The sequence below is a fragment of the Euwallacea similis genome, chromosome 2, assembly GCF_039881205.1.
Source record: "Euwallacea similis isolate ESF13 chromosome 2, ESF131.1, whole genome shotgun sequence".
Taxonomy (NCBI): domain Eukaryota; kingdom Metazoa; phylum Arthropoda; class Insecta; order Coleoptera; family Curculionidae; genus Euwallacea; species Euwallacea similis.
In genome coordinates this window covers 8773555-8794835 of record NC_089610.1, presented here as the reverse complement: position 1 = coordinate 8794835, position 21281 = coordinate 8773555, and the positions used below count along the sequence as shown (strand labels likewise).

The following is a 21281-nucleotide window of genomic DNA, read 5'->3' as shown; positions in this document are numbered from 1 at the left end:
TAGTTTTAATAAAGGGTTTTTCTTGTTTGATTTTTCTTAAATTTCCAGCGTTACCCTTTTGCACGTCATTAACAAAAGGAGACAAACAATTTCCAGCTTAAAACATTCCAAGGTACTACATTAAAAACTGTCACGAAGTTTCAACGTTATGTTAGGTGCGTTTTCTTGTTATTTAGAAGTATTTTTTTAATATATAACGATAAAAAAATGTTTGACATCCTGCATCTGGAAAACGAAGTATTACCGGACCTATATTTATATAAACTTTTCGACTTAGAACTGCTTAAAGAATCACTCCTTGAAGTTTCGGCCATATACTTAAATAACACCCCGCATATAGAATATGTAAACATTTTTAGAATTATCAATTAGAATTCGAAACACTATTCGCCAACATTCTTCTCTAAAATAAGCTTAAATGCGTGAGAATTTCTTTATGAATGCAGCTTAAATTGGTGAAAATTCCTGCACAAGATGAGACCGTTATTTAATAGCTCATCAACATTTCTATTTAAAGCAATTCCACATGCTTGAGAATTTCTCTGCGAATTCAACCTAGCTTGGTGAAAATTCCCACACGAACTTATATCGCGTTAGCAAGAAATTTCGGGGTAGGAAGTTCACGAATATTTCAGCCCAAATTATGTGAAAATTCGTAAAAATTTCTCTTTGAATTGAGCATAGACTCACAAATATATTCATACAAAATCTTCTAAGATAATTCTCTTCATGTTTATTCTAACTCTCCCGAAATGCTCGAAATTTCGATGTAGAAAATTGTCAAAAATTCACTCTAAATTTAAGATTCGATTTACATTCTAGAAAGCACTTCGAGGGCAATTTTCATGCAAAAGTCAAATTGTTAAATATTGAAGGGAAATTTCGGAGAAGGAAATTCACGTAAATTCTCTTATAAATTCAGTCTGATTTCCTGAAAATACTTAGGCGAGATGAGTGGAGTGATACGAAAATATGACTCTGAAACGTCGTCAAAAGTCCCACAATTCTTTAAAATTTCTAGGTAGGAAATTCATGAAATTTTAATTTCAGCGTAATTCCTAAGGGTTGGTTTCTGTTACTGTTAAACACGCATAAATTCCAGGCACGGCAAGAGGCAACTGATACGAAATCGTGAGACTGAAAATTTTGGAAAACTCCCAAAATTTCTGAAATCTTTGAATTTCGAATTTACAGTGATTTTTCAGGAAATCTTGCATTCGAACCATTTTACTTACGACCGAATGCGTGAGAATTCTAGTTCGCAACCGAGACTGTTTCGTTTCGGATTCTCTTTTTACGAATGATGAGACGTACCAAAAAGCTCCTTTAAGTTCCTGAGGGTTCGCCTTGTAGCTGCATATGAGTAACGTGCCATTAGTGGGAGCCAGAGCTGTTGATTCGTTTACGGTTATAAATTTGGGCCTAACTAAAATCACCGGTGGGTCTATAAAGTACAAAAGAAGATGAGTGTTTAAGGAAATTGAGGTATTATTAATTAATGGCGACTTACATCGCACTTCGAGAATTAGAACCTGATGGCCTTCGGGTTCGCCTTTGTGCTTCGTAACCTCGTTTTCGGCGTAACAATGGATTTTGATCCCGTTTTCATAATGGCTGGCCTGGAAGACTAGTTGGCTTTTCGTGTTGAATGTGCCGTCTCGCTAAAATATTAAAGGTATGTTAGAATGGAAAAAATAGTTATTATAAAGCCATCCACACAGTAATCAGTCAACGTCGATCTAGATAGAATATCAGGAAACCTAATATTTCCGAATTTGTTTCAAGCGAAGGGCGGTCGACCCTTCAAATAAAAGAGGCATTTACCCGAATAATACATGACGTTCCATCTGAGAAATGGGACCGCACGAAGACTAAAAGAACTAGCTAAAGGTTTTCCTTTATCCGCTTAAAAAAGGAAAGTTGTGGGATAAACATTTTCCGAATAAATTGCGGTCTACTTGTAATTCCGGCAAAACTCTTGAGTCTGGCTATTAATTTCGTCCTTTTCGGTGCAACCGGCGTTTTATCCAAAGACCAAAAGACGGAGAACTTAATCAGATGTAAAGGAACGGAGACATACGGCCTTAGGGTTAAACACTGCTACAACTCTAATAAATTAGGGAAAACGCCGCGACTTTTCCATGTAAAATTGCGTGCCGCAGGCGCAATATTTCAGTTCTTCCGCATTTCTTTTTCACTGCAAACTTCTTCAAAGCAAGAGCACTTTTATGTATTTAGAAAAATACCCACTTTACGTTTCGCCTTTCTAAGCAATTAATTTTCAAAGAAATCCTCTTCAAATCCTGGAAAATTGAGTGTGTGACTACTCTGCTGCTATAGAAATCCATGAAATCCTGGAACTACTGTGGGCCGTAGACTTTCTATACCCATTTCTTTATTTGAGCTTCGCACAGAAGAAACCAGGCAAGAATTCTTTAATAACCAACGTTTAAAAATTTAGTTCTGAAGAGGTATAAAAAAGGCTCCAGAAATATGTGAGAATACCCCTACGCAATTAATTCTAACATTGGTCAACCTGTGCGAAAGTGTGATCCATGATGATTTCCCGCTGATAACAAGTTTTCTTCATAGTTAAAATGTGACTAATTCTTAGATTTAACTAGGAACTACTCAGGGAGCAATTCCATGGTAGCTCAAATTAATACATCCATTATGAACTGGCGTCCCAGAGTTATCGATACTTTCTTGAAAATTTTGAAGAATTGAGCTGTTACGACTCTATTTTTTATTAAATTTTCAACTTCGAACTGGTGCCTTTTGTGCGTTTTTGATACTTTCGATTGAACTATTCCAGCTTTCTCATTTTTCGTATTTTCCCCATATCCCTTTTTCCTGCTGGAATCCTTTCTGGGTGCGCCGGTGTTCTATTTCATAATTAATTTTTTAATTTGACAAAAAAGACACCACTCAAATATACACAAAAAAACATTGGCACAGATCGATTCAAAGGAAATTATAGAAATCTTCCGAAACTAAGCCAAATTCCATAGTAATTTTCCTCTCTGCATTCCCCTCTCTATTTCTTTGGTAATTCCCGAAGTTACTTGCAATTTTCGAGAATAATAGGGACTCTTTTATGCTTTGAACATGCAGAAAATATATGGGCGAAGGTTAACATCGTAGGTTAATAAATTGGTTCCAAAATTTATTATATTAAATTTCATCAGATTCTTATACATCTTTCTATTTCCATTCTCTCTGCCACGCTTCTCTTTATTCCTAAAATAATTAGTAAATTTGAAAAATAATTTTGTATAGAGACGAATTATCTTGTTTCAGGCAGGTTATTGTGGTTTAAGCTAACATGTACTAACTTAACTTTAATAAAGTTAAGTACAAAAACGTAGAGGCACTTGTAAAACGCTATGTGGCAATTACTGTATAGAGATTTAGAAAGAGTATAATAAAGTATAAAATTTAATTAATTTAACTCGAAACGTTTCGAAAATATTAATAAAAAACCATCCCCAGGAACCAACCTTTCACACCCTGCATATCCAAAATTTGCAATTCGATATATATGTTTATATGAAGTTTTCGTCATATTTTGGAACCTAGAATACGTAGTTGAATTTAGGGTACTATGTTCAGAGACACCTTGTTTATTGAAAAAGAAAGAAAAAAATTAGGGCACCAAACTTCATTCTTTTTTTATGAGATTTTTTCCCTGGGAGTTCCGTCCTTCTGATGACTCTTTCAGTGCAGAAATGATTAAAAATCATGGAGGTCGACGACTTATTCCAAAGTACAGTGTTTTTCCTGGATTCTCAATCCTCAAATACATTTCTCTTATAAACACATTTCTATGGAATAAACTACTTCTGTTCGATAACCGCAATAAATCCTCAAATCAAACTCCTTTCCCGAAGTTCCTCGCAAAACTACTTCTACTTAGTGGCCATGCTTTGGAATTCTGTGTTCATGTTCCTGGAAAACGAATCTGGATGCAAACTGATTTAAAGTAAAAACACACTTCAGGCCATGCATGCAAACGCAATATGCACTCCCAAAACCATCTACTTACTTCGTTATATTTAACTTGTGTCGTTAAGCGTGACTGAAAGGATAAATTAAAAATTAATACATCAGCATTCCTTGGACCTTATCCTATAAAGGGACGGGAAAATATGGCCTATAAAGTGTAAGGAAAACTATAAACAACTTTTAATATGCCTGATAAAACTTTAGTACTCCACCTGTCTATGGAATATTAACGCGCTCAGATGAAAATAATCTAAATTAACACGAGTAGCGTTTAATCATCGTCCCAGCTCCTTCTATAAGGGCAAAAACCCTAATTTGTAAAGGTCCACCATTAAAATAATAAACGACTGTTGGATTTTTCAGCGACACGAGCACTTTTTCAGATTGCCTTTGTTGCGATTTAAACTGCCAGATATCGGCCCTTTTTCGCAGTTTAATTAATTTCAGCGCCCGGCTCTGCGACGAGTTTTATTACGGCCCTGATAACGTTAAGAAAAATGAAAGCCATTCTTTTTTTATCTGTTAACTGCTATCGCTGTTTATGTATTCGGAATGGGACCTGCGTCTGGTGCGGAATAAACGATTTCGACTTAGGACAAGAATTTCGATCGTATAAACTAGAATTTCCCTCTCTGGAATGATCATCATGAAATAAGCATCTATGGGGATTGTCGGTTATAAAATCCAAATGAACCCGATGCGAATGGCGTACGTGGAGCTATTACTCCCCATAATGGGGAAATCCTCTAGGATAGTGGACATTTATGACCTGTTACTTGGTCAAGATAATTCTACTTCAGAAACAGTGGGCAAATTCAGCTGAGGTAACAGTATTGCAACTGTTGAAATTTCGGAGCAAAAATGATCGTTTGGTTTCCATCTATTTGAAGGGCGCAAATCTCAACAGTTACAAACTGTCGACCCTCCCTCTTATTCTGGGTCATGGAAAGACTAGTCGAAATTGACGAATTCGGGCTTCCGAAATAATGCTACTTCATCTAATATATACTACTTATCATAAAAATTGCAACACCTAGAATTAATGCATCAAATTCGATCAAAATTGGTATACGTATTTAATTGCAGTAGTTGTACAATTGATTAGATTTTACATATAAACATTGTCGTGCATTACATACAGGAAACATTAGAACCAATAGTTATATAATGCATTCAATGTATTGGAAACGTGCTTTTCCAGCAAGACAATGCACGGCCACATGTTGCTCGTATAACTGTGGCTTATCTATAACGTCGCAACATTAATGTGCTTCCTTGGCCTCCACGCTCTCCTGATCTTTCTCCCATAGAACACGCACGGGACATGACAGGAAGAAGAGTTACTACACTGGAAAACCCATGACGTAATTTATCAGAGTTACGAAACGCAATTCAAGTTGCCTGGGATACACTACCTTAAGAGGAAATCGCCCATTTGTTTAGAAGCATGCTCAAACGAGTTTCTGAGAGTGTAAATTCACAAGGAAGTTATACATATTATTCGAATTTGAAAGACTTTCTGGACTTTGGTTTACTCACAAGTTAAATCATTTATTTTGTATAGTGTTGTCAATATATTTACAAAGTTTCATTGAAATACGCGAATTATTTCTAGGTGTCGCAATTTTGATGGTAAATAGTGTATTTTTACAGATTTTTTTAAATAATTGCACACCTTGTACAAATATGCTTGAAAGTCTAAGTCAAAGAGTAATCTTCAGAGGGAGATAGAAAAGGGGAATAAATCGCTTAACATGTGAGCAATTATTGTTTTCATGTTGCCGAACATGGACGTTTGAACGTGACTAATAAGGGGCCGCTTTACTTACATTGTCCTCTTGGCCAGTATGCACGAGAGTCTCACTGGTGATGGGCACAGATCCATTGGTCCATCTGATGGTGGCTGCAGGCCTAGCTCCATGGACATCGCAGATTAGCATTACGTTGCTACCCTGGACAACGTGGTTGTTCACTCCAGATAGGTGCATTGATGTGGGTTTCACTATTTGATAAAAATTGAAGATTTTAGTAAGTAAAATTTATTGCAAGTTCTTCGTAAAATTTATTATAAATCGTCTGTAAGTAGATTACCATTCACTTCAACACTAATCCAGGATATAATTGGGGCATCCAGGGCTTCGCTTTCCACTTTACACTCGAATCTGGCGTTTAGGTCTCCTCGCGATAGGGTTAGTTGGAGCTTTGACGTTCCAGTGCCTAATCCATCTCCTAGGTTGTTGGTGGTGTATTGAGCTGAGAGAAAAGGGGAATTTTAATATCACCTTGGCTCAACAGCAACCCATAAAATGCGGACATAAACGGAACTTGGCAGAATAAGAAAGAACACTGTGTGATAACACCGCAAATTTGCAGAATTGTTTAATATGAAGACTTTTGATACAGCTGTTGAAAGTGCTTCACGGTTTCCGAGATATCAGCTATCAAAGACTGAAAAACAGAAAACGCCGTTTTCTCTCTCTTTTTGGAATGTTTTAGAAAAATATCGGAATTTCCAGATGCTCCTTTTCGTCATTTGTCATCCTCTGTATCGCGCAACCTTCCCCTAATGTATGATATCTGAAAAGACATAAAGAATCTGCCTTATTTATTCATCACCTTGTCATCCTCTGTTACAGCGACATTTTGAGCCCTTATTTTTCCTCTCCTTTCTAATTTTCTAGAATTCTAAAAATACCCAAACATTCAAGTATTTTGCTGCATTGGCGCAATTACGGAAACACCCATTAGCGATCGTTTCCACTGAGGTATTCATTAAATTTGAAAAATCATTTTAGCTCCCAATTACAAGATTCCCCGCAGTTAAGAGTGGAAATGGCCCGGGCTTACAAACGGAAAGTTGCCTTAACCTGTCGCAGGGGGCGCGTAAAGCGGCGTAAAACAGCCCTTTACGACCCCGAAACATTTCCATATTTACCGGCTGGTCGTAAAGTCCGCCGGTAAAAAAAGGATAAGCACCTCCGTAATAATAAAAGTACTTAGGTTTACGATTTCCTCCGGGTTTCTTTATGTCTCGAGCGGAGATGCAATCTCGAGGGTCCTTGTAGATGTATGTTTGAGCGACACATTTGATTGTCCGCTTGAGCAATATCTTCGGGAAAGAGGATTTTAGCTTTAGGATAATAAAAATTTAATTTATAGCTTAAAAAAAGTTGCTCTGCCTTGCTAATACGACATTCATGAAGCCTTTCGGTTTTATGGCCCTATAAACCGTTATTCTATGCACTAGCGGAAGGGTTTGGTCACGTTTTCCAATTTAAAAATGCCCTATTTACTGGACGGCAATAAACCGTAAGTCATTGTGCAGGACGAAAAAGGAAGTTTTATATACGTTGGTTCAGTTATTAAGTATTTCAGAATTGCTTCTGATAAACTACTAGATTTTAGGCGAAATCCACTTTAATCGTCTGTGCCTTGGAAAGTTCTGAGAAACTATTTGGAAACTCTTTTTGCAGTTTTAAAAAACTGCGTTGGATCGAGTTCATGATTTCATGATTGTTTCATGTCAATTTGCCTCTGTTTTCACTCAAAAACGAATTTTCATATAACAGATTGGCTTCGCGTCGCTCCCTTAAATTTTTTATTTCAATTTCGAACGTTGTTGGCGATATTTAGCTATTGCCAGGATAGGGAGTTGTCAGTTGTTTTGCACAACTGCGTTCGAAATTGCACACGTCCGGCTATTTCTTGCGATTTGAAAAAAATGCGTTTCATCGAGTTCATTGTTCCATGACAATTCGATAGTCATTTCGTGCAGTTGTAACGCTATTTTCAGTCAAAAACGCAGTTGTAACACAACAGATTTGCCTCATATTGCTCGCTTATATACTTTTTCAATTGCAATTTCGAACGTTGTTAACGATATTGTTTATTGTTGGCAGAGGGAGCCGTCGCTGATTTCGCAACTTTACGTTCGAAAATCTATCCTTTCGATCAGATTTTCCCATTAAAAAAAATTGCGTTTCATCGAGTTGATTGTTCTATGATTATTTACAAATTACGTCGTTCAGTTTTGCCGCTATTTTCGCTTCAAAACGTAGTTTTCACAGGACAGATTTGCCCCATAGTGCCCGCTCATTTTATTAAGTCGTAACGAACCGGGAGCCTGAAACGCTCTGGGTGGTTGTAAAACCAGAATTCAATTTTGAACGGTTGGCGGATATAAACACCGCGAATGCCAAACCAGTCCTAGCTCCCCATATTTAATAAAAAATTATCGACCGACCACTCTAAGAAGAAGGAACGCAAGAAAGCACGATAACCTCAAATGTTGATAGATTTTCACTCAACAATTAACTTTAGAAATAGCAAGGCCACAATGTGCTCAAACTGATTAAAACAAGGGGAAGGGTGGTATAAACTAGTTTTTATGGGAATGGAAAACGGCAGAAGATTAGGGCAGGGTTGTACTATTTCAAATTGGTTGCCAAGGCTTTGGTCCTAAATCATCTCTTTCGATGTATAATTTAAATAGCAAACTTCCACCGAAATGCTCCAGAGTTAGAAACAACTATTATCGAAATGCTCCAATAATAGCGAAGGAGATAGTTGAGTTCTTATTATCTATCAAAATGCTCCAACAGGTTTGAATGCTTTCACAATATTCTACTTAACAACCTCTTTTATGTCTTCGGTAACTTACTTTAGACATTTTGGTCAGTTGCTGCAGGCGGACATGTTTTCAGAGTGATGGCTGGTGACTGACTGACTGTCTTTCTTGGCCCACAAGTGGCTTTTTATATCCAGTTCGATGAAAACAAACAAACCCTTAATACCCCCTTTCAAATATAAACATAGTACAATGTCAACAAAACTTTAGATGCCTGAAAACAAGACAACATTGAGGTATTAGCCTGATGCTACACAGTTAAAAGGATATTGAAGGTAATTTACATATGAAATTCCAAATATTCGTAACATAGTTATAAAATTGAATTTGGAACGTAGTTGGCGATATTTCTCTATTGCCAGCATAGGGAGCTGTCAGTTGTTTCGCACAGCTGCGTTTCTTCAATTATCTGCTTTATTTTGTGTAGCTCTTTATGTTCCATTTCATTTTCCATCTGTCTGCAATAATCAATTGCAATCAGCGAAAAAACCGCGAAACAGATTTGCTTGCAAATTTCCATTTTGTAATTTTATTACTAACTGTATATTTATGATACCTACCGCTATGCAAATGCTAGAAATTCCAAATTTATAAACATGGCAAAAGTACAAAATAAAGCCCATTGGAGTTGGATTAGATGGTGTCTTTTACTTTCTTCGAGATATTGCCAATCAAATTTCATTGTTTCATAGAAAAATGGGGTAGAATATATTTTTTTAGGGAATCCACACAGAATTTGTAGAAAAATTGCTAAAATTTTGAGTTTGAGATCATTTTCAAGGCGTTTAAAGCCGATGACAAGTGCGTTTGGGCATTTTATATGTTTTTGGATGGCCTGTATTATTTCAAGCTTATCGGGATGGATTCGCCAGAATCGCCACTTTAGAAGCTTTGAACATCGATTTTTCAAGAATCCGTTGAAAATTGCCTTAAAAACAACTCGAACCCGGTTATAATAATACAATAACCGGGTAATATAATATCAGTTGAAGTTTCTGAGGTACATCGCCGGTTTGATATTTATTTTCTCTATTTTCAAAGGGCTCTAAAATGAAGGTGCCCAAAAATGCATTTAAAAGGACTTCGGTTACGTTGTCTATGGTCAGTATAGGATCTCAATCAGTTAGATAGAGCAAAGAAACAGCATTAAAAAATTGCGATATATTCTTAAGTAATGGAGAGCAATAGTGGATTGACAAGCACTAATACCAAATTTCAAAATTGATTGTCGGCTTTAGACTTGCTTTTGAATGGCTTCAAAAATATCTTACACTAATCGATTTGACGAGATTTATAAGCTCGTTTTACGTGGATTTATTACACCTTCTTTGGTCGCTAGGATTAGTTCCCAGTTTCCGATGTTTCGAAAGTGCCTTTGGACATCGTAAATTTTGAATTAAAAAACCCCAAATTTGTGTCTGCTCAACACACGCAACTCCATAAAAAATCAACAAAATAAATTCGAAACTCATTTAACCACTTAAAAACGCTGGCGTGTTATAAATGAAACTTTATTCCGCTATCCAAATATCCGTTACAGGATAATTTTTCACTCGGCGGAGGGTGAAAAATAATGGAAGATATTCGGTTTTGATCGATAATTACGGTTGCTCTCTACAGCTTTCATGAAATATTAATCTTATTAAATTGAGAAACACCGCATCTAATAAAAATTGATGTTGGTCGGAAAGTTTTCCGGTTTTCATTATTAAAAGCTGAACTTTTAATTCGTCATGCCAGGGATTGATGGCCGCACTAGGAAGACGATTAATCGTACCACACGCTGAAACAATATAAATTTTGATTAAGTCAAAGTTCAAAGTCGGCAGGAATGTGGGTATTTAATTTAAGACCCTTTGCTGTCAAATAAATGAAAGTACCTAAACAATACCTTTCACTACGTAAACAAAAGGCCGGAAGGCAGGCAGCTAATCGAAGAGAAACAAGTTATTCTTGTCGGGCCTCATTTCATTTATTTCATTGTTCAGGGGTTGTATGTATATTATACAATTCCCATTCCCAGGGCGTTGTTCGACTTGCGAAAAATTTGCTGGGCAGGCCCACCTTCGTCGCGAACTTATATTTGGATTTATCTTGCTTCAGAGTTTGGAAATATAATTGGCGACATTTTTCTCTTTCAGGACAACTTTTATCCTTCCCCCATCGGGGGAAATTTATTTAATGAACATCACCTTTTGCAGGTGAGCGAAGACGATTTCAGGGCGATGTAGGTTAAGAGTTTTCGAATAAATGTTGTATAATGCGCCTAATCGCGGGGTGCACGCGATTTAAGACGAGAAAATTATAATCTAGCCATTCAAGGCCCACTTCCATTTAATTTGACAAAAGCAGGAGGATCATAAATATACTTCTGTATTCTTATCTTGCGCTTCGGCGGGAAATCTCATAATCCCAGAGCAAAAGCTATAAATTCCGGTATAAATCATTTATTCGCCCATCGGCGTATGGCTTTTTTCGAAAGATGTTATTGGAGAAATGCGTCGGCCGAATGGAATCCAGGGGAGTGTAAATGAGGTTGTATATTGGATTATGGATCAGTTTTTCTTTTATAGCCCCGGGAGAGGGTCGAGCTATAAAAATCAGGCGCGGGGATTACCGATAAGTAGCGAGCAAAACCTTTCTTTACATGAGTGTTATTTATATTCTATTTTTAAGTAGGACAAAGCAATGCAAAGCTTCAAGAAGTTACAAGCCGTAAATATCGTTAACTATGAATACAGGGTAATTGAATCTTGAACTTTAAGGATGGGGATCTTAGTTATTTGAAGAATTTCGAGGTTTTAATTTATGACAAAGTTATGTATTTTGGAGCTCAAGAAAACGCCGTTTTCAAACTTGCGACCTAATTCCGAAAATATCGGGAATAAATCGAATTCTGCTGAAATAGTTATTATTATGTTTAGAGTTTATTTTGTAAAATAGGTTAAAATTATTGACAGTTTATCATACGGTCATCCTGTATAGATCGAATATTCTAGTACGTACGTTTATAATTCGGGAGTCAATATAAGCTAAACTGCGTAAATTTGTGTTTACTGGCGCCAAAGGCCATTCACTATTCATTCAAATATATTGAGTGCATTTTGAATTATTACCAAACGAATTATATGTTCGGATTGGTGGTTAACGCCAGAGAGCTGCATTTTCACTTAGTTATTGCTAGACAAAAAATCAGCAGTTAGAGACCTGCGAAGCTTTGCGCCATTCGGATTTAACGTGACTGTCACATTGATTAGAATCGGTCGTCTTCCACGTCCCCACGCAATCAATGCCACCCCAACCAAATATCGTAAAAATAGAATCAACGACAAGAGTCTCAGCAATTTAGTCGATGCGTGCAAAAACTGCGATTTGCCTAATTTGGGACCTCAATTTGGAACGATTTCCCTTTAAAACGGGGGACCGGAGACGTAATCAACCGTAATTCCCTTTTCTTATAGGGTCTCCCCCTCTCGTGTATGTGCGTGCGAGTGCGTGTATATGTGTGCATGTTCGTGTGTGTCTGTGCGAGTGATAGCATTGACTTGATTGGGAGCAGGGCGCAGGGCGCAGGAGTGGGCTTGGTCGCGAGTAGTTGGAAAACATAACCTGTATTGCATGTCCTTGGGTCGACGGTCAAATGGACTGGAGTAAAGCCGATTAAATCGTTCTCGTTGCTTCATCGACCCGAAGAAAATAAATTGCTTTCTGTCACATCGGTTTTGCCAGAGAAAAATAAAATCGACGAACTGAAGGAATTGTTTTACGTTTGCAAGCAGGGGCTAGTTTGCCTTGAACAGATGTGCGACTGACTTTTATGTTCGTATTAGAAACATGAGATAGCCGAATAACGCGCTGCAAAACAACATAAAAGGCCAATTCTAAAAATATGCTTTATTAGCGGATTACCTTAGTTGTCCTGAAAACTTGGAGACTATCCAAAGATCCTTGATCTAAAGCCCCCGAACTGAGGCGTTGACCAAGTCACAAATTACTATTATATTGCCCTGTTACCATGTAAAAGCTCTACTGGAAAACTCAAATATTATTCATTACGTCGCAATGGAGTCCATTGGATTCCGAACACGTAGAGCCCTCTTATTTTTTCATTCCCTCCGTCGACTGGGCTATCCATTGTCTTTTATCGAGAGGCATTCCAGAGGATAGATATATTGATTTAATCTTCGGAAAGTCGGGCGGCTTAAGGAATTTGTTATAGCCGGATTGCGTTAAATTTAACCAATTTCCTCTTCGGACCCAAAGGAAGGGTCCGCATTGAAATCTGTATCACTAAGGCCTCGATTGTCTTCTTAATGATGTTTTGTGGGGGCCATAAAAATGCATGTTAAGCGAAAAATTTCGGGAATTCGTATCAAACATTAAGGTGGCAATAGCTGAGGAAGGAGTTGGGGAACCATGATGTGGTTGCTACCAAAAGAAAGTCAAATTAGGAGTAAAGATTTCGAAGTTTAAACCCCATTTTCAGGCTCTTAATTGAGAGAACGGAATGTCGGTAAATATTACATGAAAAAATATTAACGTCAAGAAAGTGATTTTAAGCTCTCCTGTATCGATCAAAGCTGACCGAATAATATCCATTTTTCCAGAACTAACTCAAATTGAGATTAAGGGAGAATTTTCCGAGAATTTTGAGTAATCTAAGGCGACTTGAATTATAGAAAGGTGAGCGGTCCAAAGAAGTCTGAATGAAAGCTCCTCGGGTTTCTAATTATGTATTACATCTCCCAGAAAATTGCTATGCCACTGCTACACATTGATTTATTTATAGATTTTGAGTTCTGAGAATATACCTATGAAATGTTTTAATAATTGTTCTTTTATTAAAAAATTACCACCCTAGCCAAAACCAAAAATTTAAAAATAAATTACCCCTAAAAAACATATTATGTCTCTGGTTAGATGATAGATGTAATGCATCAGAACCTCTACTCGTACAACTTAAACTAAAAAATTTTAAAGTATTAATTTTTCCTGGACTGACAAGCGAAAATTTTGCAGGGATTTTATCTAATCTAAGCTGAGTGGGAAAGGTTTTTAACAAGATTGTACACAAACTCGAGCTGACCACGGAGATTAATGAGATTTGGCTAAATTTTCCAGGATTGATCAAAACTTTTTAGACTGGAATATTGTCAGGAATTCTGACTAACCCAAATTGGCCTTAAATAAAAATTTCTAGACTCTTATTAAGCTTTTATTAATATTTCCACGACTTAGGCCCGATTGCACAAGTAAGGTTTAAGTTATGTTTAACTTCAAGTTTAGGGCACGAGAGCTCTCCTACAAGAATAACGTTGCTGTCATAAATGACGTGATGTCGAACATAGTTTAAGTCTTACTTGAACAATTGGGTCTTAACGGTATTCATTATTTCCCGGATTAATACGGGTAGTCCTTACTCAGACTTCAGGGGATTTTTTTAAGAATTCGAATTTATCAACTCGACCAACCTCGACCAATCCGAACTTATTTACTATCCTGCTTCCCCTTTTTTGGCCTAGTAAGTTGTAACTGAATTACTGCATGTCAGTAATAAATCTAAAAATTTATTTTTTGGTTGTTTTGGAAGTTGCTCTTTACATTGAAACCAGCATACAAACGAATGCCACTTAGCTTAACTACACCGTTAAACTTCTCAATAAAGCACGAAATCCTCTTGCTTCCAATATTTAAACCACGTATACTGTACACATTTGAGCCAAATCCGGCAAATGGGTTTTTGTAATCCGGGCCTCCTATTACGCACGCACGTAATCTTAAGATGTTTCGAGTTCGCTAAAGAACAAGAAAGCGGGACAAGATACACACAAATACCTTAAAGGCACTCTGCTTTGTGCAAGTCGGCTCCGAACCTCCTTTCGGGGACTTTGCGCTTGAAATTAAGGGGAGAAAATGTTATTTCGAGTTTCGGGACAAAGGCGAAATAAGGTCGCAAACTCCGTTTATCAAAGGTTGGTTAAGTAGAGGAGAATATATTATCGTGGTTGTTAGTTCAAGTGTAATAAGCGACACCTGTAGAATATGATTACAGAGTATATGACGGAATGTCATTGTCAAATGAAGAAAATTTAAAATTATAATAAGAATGACTCGGGGGAGATTACAACAACATGTAGGCAGATGGAGGGCGAGAGTTTTACAACAAAACACCGTTTATGAAAAGAGGGTTAAGTAGAGGAGAGTAAATTATCGTGGTGGTTCAAATGTAATCAGCAACACCTGTAGGATGTGACGACAAATTAAATGAGGGAATATTATTGTTAAGTTTTAGAAACTTCACAATTATGGTAAGAACAAAATGAGGAAGATCGCAACAATATTTAAGCGGATAGTGGATGGGAATTTTACAATAAAACGTTCAATTTAATAATTCTCTCACTGTAACTGCATAAAGACGGGCGCCTTTTCCAAGTGTTTCTCTTTTCGGCCAAAAGTCTTTATTTTCCACTTAAGTATCAAAACCCCCAAAATCATTACATTAATTAAGCGAGATTAACAAGAATTCCCTGGCAAGGGTCCCGACTTTTATTGGCTCTCCAGTGCCAGAAAAATATGTTTGATATTTTTCCTTTCTCTTTTCTGACGGTTTTTAAACGTGACCTTTTACGTTATGCAAATCCAGTTTCCGGGGGTATTTATGAAAGTATACCCGGTGCTAGTAATTTAGAAGCATTAACGTTTGTACAAGGGATTATGCGAAGGAGGAATTTTCTTAGCCGGGGCGTATTAAATTATGGCGTTAAATGGGTTTTGGAAGCTCGTAACTCCATCGCTCTGAAAACTTCTAATAAATTCTAATGGTAATAAGTTCGCTTATTATTGCGCCATGCTGCAGTAACTATAGATTCTAAAATGCAAAATTATGGAACTCGTGACATTTTATGATGCGACACGCAGTGTCCGCGGATCGTAAAAGCGATCATAACCCCATTGATAGCTGGCGACGTAATAAAGGTAATCTCTATCGCCCTCGTATAAATTTATGCCACTATTACCGCACACGTGTTTATGCGTTTCCATGAGCGGGGTATTCCATTAGTGGATTGAGTTGCTTCGAAAATACGGAACTTTCTAAATGAACGAGTATTGTTTTGACACACGGCCATTGTCCTTTTCCCAACTATTTCTTAAATCCCCATTATGTGCCCTCCCCGAACACAAAAGTGCATCGGGGTAATTCTTCTTGTTGTTTTTGTGTCACCGACTAGCCAGTTTCTCAGTTGTGCAGTTATTTTGTGGACAGCTGTCCAAGTCGAAGGGATATGAAATGGGAAAGTTTCCCAGTTCCTGTTTTGTTGCCAAAGATAGTTGCTTAAAGTTTAATGTTGTGTCATATAACTTTTGATTTTCTTTGAAATAACCATCAGTCGGTTGTTGCTTTGGAAATTTTTAAGTGCCTAAAGAAAGCATTCAGATGATTTATGTTGTGGTAGGCAGGTTAATGTAGGTGAAATATCGACCGTCCCTCATCATGTACGTGCCATTTTCCAGCACGGGCACGTCTGGATGGCATCAATCATTTTCCAGAGTAACGAAGTGATGCATCACAGCAGCCGCCACTTCATCGTCGTAACTCGAAATTTCAAAAGTTGCGTCGATCGATAGGGGGGCCGTAAAAAGGCTTTATCTCCCGTTTACATCTATTTAGAACTGGATATATCGATGACCGTAAATCTGAGAAGAGCCATATAATTCCGGTCCGCATTTTTTATATCTCGCTCTTATAGGGGTTTTCGCACTCGTAACGGGAAATAAATGATTTATGTCCGCATTTTGCGGATTCCGGTGCGGGAATCCCCGCGGCCAGTGTCCTTTGTACGAGACCATAAACACTTCTGGATTTATTTAGGCCGAAATGAAGATTTCTCGAATCGAATGATTGCACAGAAGGCTTAGCCCTGGGGGCGTTCCAAGAGGATTTCGAACGAAATGATTTATTTTAGTTTTCTGCCAAGGAAAGGGGGGGAGCAATCTTTTCAGGCCTTTTAGGGAGGACGTTCGGTGGATATATATTTGGGATTTAGGCTTAGAGAAAGGTTTTTTTTTATCAAAAAAATTACAGTTTCCACGTCTAATGATCAACTCTTGGCGGCAACCGGACGATACAATCGCTATCGTCACCTTTCAATAAAACTGCTTAAGGATGTGACCAAGGTGTGGAGTAACTGTGAATTTCCGAATTGATGACACTTTTCCTTGCCTAAGAGCGCTTTCTATTAGGAAGACTAGTGCAAAAAATAATGCATTCGTATTCCACTCTATTGAATTTCAATAATTATCAATAATGCAGTGTGGAGATATGTATTAACTCTATAGTCAATTTTTCAATAGAAAACTCTGTAGAAATACACTATCATCATCAAATTCATGAAATTTATCCCATAACGTTTTCGAAAAAATCACAGGTGTATCAAAGGAGTTTGAAAGGAAGAAACTTTGCTCTCCCTAACTGACGATTTTAAAATTCCAGTTGGTCCATGCTTGTTGTAAAACTCCCCGCCTTCATCTATGCGTGAATTGAAGCATTGTTATTCCAAGCAGTTCCAAGTTTTAAATTGGCTTATGCTCGATTTTCTTCAACCGCAATTCCAAAACAGATTCTAGTCCTAGACTATAATGACACAATAGTTTCCCAACAAAATCCCCATAGACCGTATAATATCATTAGTAATATCATGTTTCAAGTTACCGAAGGTACAGCTGGACCATTCTTTTTTCATCCGATAGAAATCTAAAGAGGATACGATAAATACGAGCGAGGGTTTTTCAGAATCGAGTGGAAGCAATCACGGGGAAACAAAAACTATTCTCGAAAAGATAATTTGCTGTGAGACGATCGAGTGCCAGTTGATTAAATTAAAGTCATCGATGGAAGGATTGGTCTCATTTTTGCCGCTCCCGCGAGATTTAGATCCAATCAACGTTTAAGGGGACTTTTTTGAGTTCGCAGTTAATCGAAATTGACAGGTGCAATTCGACTTTTGAATTACTAATATTAAAAACTGAGCATAAAAGGAGCTGTAAAAACAGTTATTCGGGGCACATCCTGAACCGGTTCAATTACCAAAACACATAAAAATTCGCAATATAGATAAAGTTATACGATCTCTCTGTAAAATGTGATCCAAGCGGAGAAGCGGCGATAATCTTTTACCTCTTTCCTTTAATAAATCTATGAATAAAATCGCCATAAACCCGGTTTTAGCGCCACTTAACTTAATCACCCTGTTCTATGAGAAAAGCAGAAAATTGCGCCTGATGACCGTTTCTGCGCATTGGAATTCCGATAATTGGATTATAATCTTTTCTAGACTGCTCTATTCGGACATTTTATGTCATGCCCCCTCGTTAAAAAAAAATCTGGTCGCTTTTAAGCAATTTCAAGCCACATTTACCCATTTTTCTAATAACCGGCATCTTATGGCTCTAAAAATCTGATTTAACGGCGTATAAAATTAACTTTTTGTCGCTCGGAGCTCTTTAAGTGCCGAAGTTTTTCCCTTCCAAGTATAATTATTTTCGGCGCGCTCGTTTCCCTTTGTCGTATATTTATTGTCTCGTTTTTCTTGATTTACTTAAGTAAGGAATTTCGGAGGCAAGAGCAAAATTATTAAATTCAAGCACCCATTATTCACCACGAAGAAGAAAAGTTGAAATTTGTTCAAGTTTGTAAGAAATTTCCGCTTGCATACTACCATGGGAGTGATCCTTAGAGCTGTGAAAGTATGTTGTAAAAAGATACTTTAGCTCGGTCGCACAGCAAATACACATTTACAGATGTGGTAGACACATTTGTGGCACTATTATTTTGTCCTCGAGAAAACCATTACAATCAAATGGGAACATTAACACTTCTTAGGGTGCCGTCCGATATCTTGGACACTTTTTCCATGGTCCGGAAGGTAACCGTAGCTAAGGCATTTAATGAAAGAATTTTATGAGATACTTAAAAAAATATCTTGGGTACTTATATTTACATATAAATAACTCTTTATGGGTCTTACGCTCGACCTTCGCAGCTATGCTTAGAACCGACCTTACCGAACCGCTCCAGTGAGCCGGAACAGCTCATGTAATACCACTACTAAAGATATTGTTCTGGACTTAACGTTCTTAGCTCAGTTTTCTTTTGCTTCCATCACACTTTTCCGTCCCTTAAAAGGCCAATTCGAACATTCGTAACGCTAACACCAACGAGAGCGGCATGTTTGTCCTTTCCGGCTTAATAGTTAATCGGGCTAATTTCAACATGCCGATCGCAAGATTCGAAAATCTGAGGGATTCAATTAAATTGTAAAACCATGTCATGCGAAATCCCATTTGTTCGACGGACCGGAAAAATCAGGAGCCCTAATTTTGCCCCACAGGCTGTTGTCCGCAAAACTTTAGCATTATTGAGCTCTGTTGCAGCCTCGCTGGTGCTAATCAAATGCTTAGTTCTGTTTGAGATTTAAATTCGCTCCGGATCCGGTTACAGGCCCGGTAATAGCTTCATTCGTTTTAATGAGGATAATTGTCTGTATTGTTCAGTTGAGGCATCGGCGGTCCCTTTGACGAGGCTCGAAAACTGTTAAATTTGTGTGCAATCGTGTCATGAGCATTTCTCAACTGAGGTGCTTATACGTGGTTTTAAGTTGGGTCAGCAAAAGAGAAATTTCCTTCGCTTAAAGGCGCAACATCAAATGGGAGGGCCCGCAGAACTCCTGAAAGGCTTCGAAACTCCAACTTCCTGCATACTTAGCAGTCTGTCTGTCAATAAGCGCAGTTTCGGTAACTACCCACCTTCGGCTCTATTTAGGGTTTATTGTACCGGGGTTAGTTTAAATTTACATGTATCATTTTTATGTGTCAGGAGGCTGTGATTCTAATCAATCTCGTAGAATATGAACGGGAAAATTATTGTGATATTAGAGAAAAAATTAATAAACAATTTCTTAATCGTTAATTCTTTCGATTCTTGAGCCACCACAATACAACTTTTCCCCATTCCTTTCGAACATGAAAGTTGTGAATATGCCGACACTAGACAATTCACACAAGATCTGGGGATCGTCCTCTTAAATTAATAGAGACCCAAGAGTGTCCCAAGGTTTTTAAGTGAATGCTCTTTCAGCAAACTTGAGCATGTGCCAATAGGATTTTATGCAAAATTGAAAATATTCCGAATCCTGGCAATTGATGGGGGCTGGTCCTCATAAATTATTTAAAATCCGAGAGGGTCTCAAAGATTTGTAAATAAATTGTGAGACTGTAAACTTGAAGATATGCTAATAGAATTTCATGAAAAATATTGAGGCAGCAACCTTGAGAATACGATCAAGACGGACAATTAATATTAAATATGAGAGTTGTCCTCTTAAACTAATGAGTTAGTTGAGGTTATCTAGAAGTGTTCTTTTCAAGATGCTTCTTACAGAAGATTTAGAAATAATAACCTGAAAATATGGTAAAGAATTTTAGTGCGAATAAAGTTTTAGAATACGTCGAAGCTAGTCAATGGATAAGAGATTTGAGAATGGTGATTAATAGGAACTGAAATTGTTTAATGAAAACTCGAGAATATCTTTAAGGTGCCTAAGTAAGTTTTAATTCACTAAAGTAGAGGATAACTAAGTTGAGAATATGTCAAAGAAAGCCAATTGACTTAAAATCTGGGGGTCGTCTTTCTAAGTTGATATAAAACCGAAACTGTTGTTAACATTTTTTCAAACTAAATATTGAAGGTAGCACTCGGAGAACATGCTACTGAAATTTTACGGTAGTTGAGAATATACCCAAACTAGGCAATAAAACGTGCATAAAATCTTAAGAAATGCATTTATCTTCGTCAAGTTCGTCTCTTATTGCATCCCTCATAAGATGAAAATCCATATCTCTTTGAAGTGACCTTTAAAAGTTGTAAACATTTAAATAAGAGGAGTTTAAAACTATGCAACTTCAAGAAGATAACTGCATTTTTTAGGTCTTTTTGCGGGTCGTTGTGACTCAATTTATTGTTGTGTGAGTGGAAATATGGTGGTGCCAAATTAACATTTGCAAAGTTTCATAGCTTTAATTCTAGCAGAACATGGGGTTAAAAATTTAACACGTAAAATCCTACATCGCACGTTAAAAAACGTACTCTATATGCAGATTAGGGCCATGAGTTTTACAACAAAATGATCTATTTAGTAACCTTGACAATATGAACAGAAATGATATTGCGATGATATTGGAAAGGAAGAGAGGTTATTTTTTGAAGAAGGAAACAAGCATGCATTTTTTTAACAATTTTTCAAGATCTAAGCAACCGTAAGAATATTTTATTTAACAAATAAAAATCCGATCGAATTCAAAATCATAAAAAATTGCAATAATATATAAATAGATGAGTGATAGGAGTGTTGTAACATATTATTTAATTCAAAAACTCTCTTACAAATGTTATGATATTGAAAACCAAAAAGAATTTTATTCTCAGAAGGGGCAAATGGAAATATACTTGCAATTTCACATCTTTTGAACAAGTGGGAAACATTTTTCCACATAAAAGCGACATAAAAACATTACAACAATAACTAAGCAGATGAGGGTCAGGAAATTGGATTGTGACAAAGCATTTCCAATGTCTATATTTATTACTCAATAT

The 21281-nt window shown here is 37.1% G+C and overlaps 1 protein-coding gene across 7 annotated transcripts in view; it reads right to left on the bottom strand.

Annotated features, from left to right (window-relative positions):
• Positions 1-21281, bottom strand: part of nrm (neuromusculin) — a 175293-nt gene that overhangs the window by 11066 nt on the left and 142946 nt on the right. For 6 of the 7 annotated variants that reach the window (XR_010752728.1, XR_010752724.1, XR_010752729.1 and 3 more), the window contains exons 5-9: positions 6097-6258; positions 5835-6007; positions 4046-4078; positions 1511-1661; positions 1315-1444 (exon numbers count right to left, since the gene is read on the bottom strand). Coding sequence is in view for 2 of the 7 variants with exons in the window: in XM_066401809.1 (XP_066257906.1) it covers positions 1315-1444; positions 1511-1661; positions 4046-4078; positions 5835-6007; positions 6097-6258 (649 nt within the window). In the remaining 5 variants the exon portion in view is untranslated. The remainder of the gene's footprint in view (positions 1-1314; positions 1445-1510; positions 1662-4045; positions 4079-5834; positions 6008-6096; positions 6259-21281) is intronic. The other variant, XR_010752727.1, reaches the window with a different exon arrangement.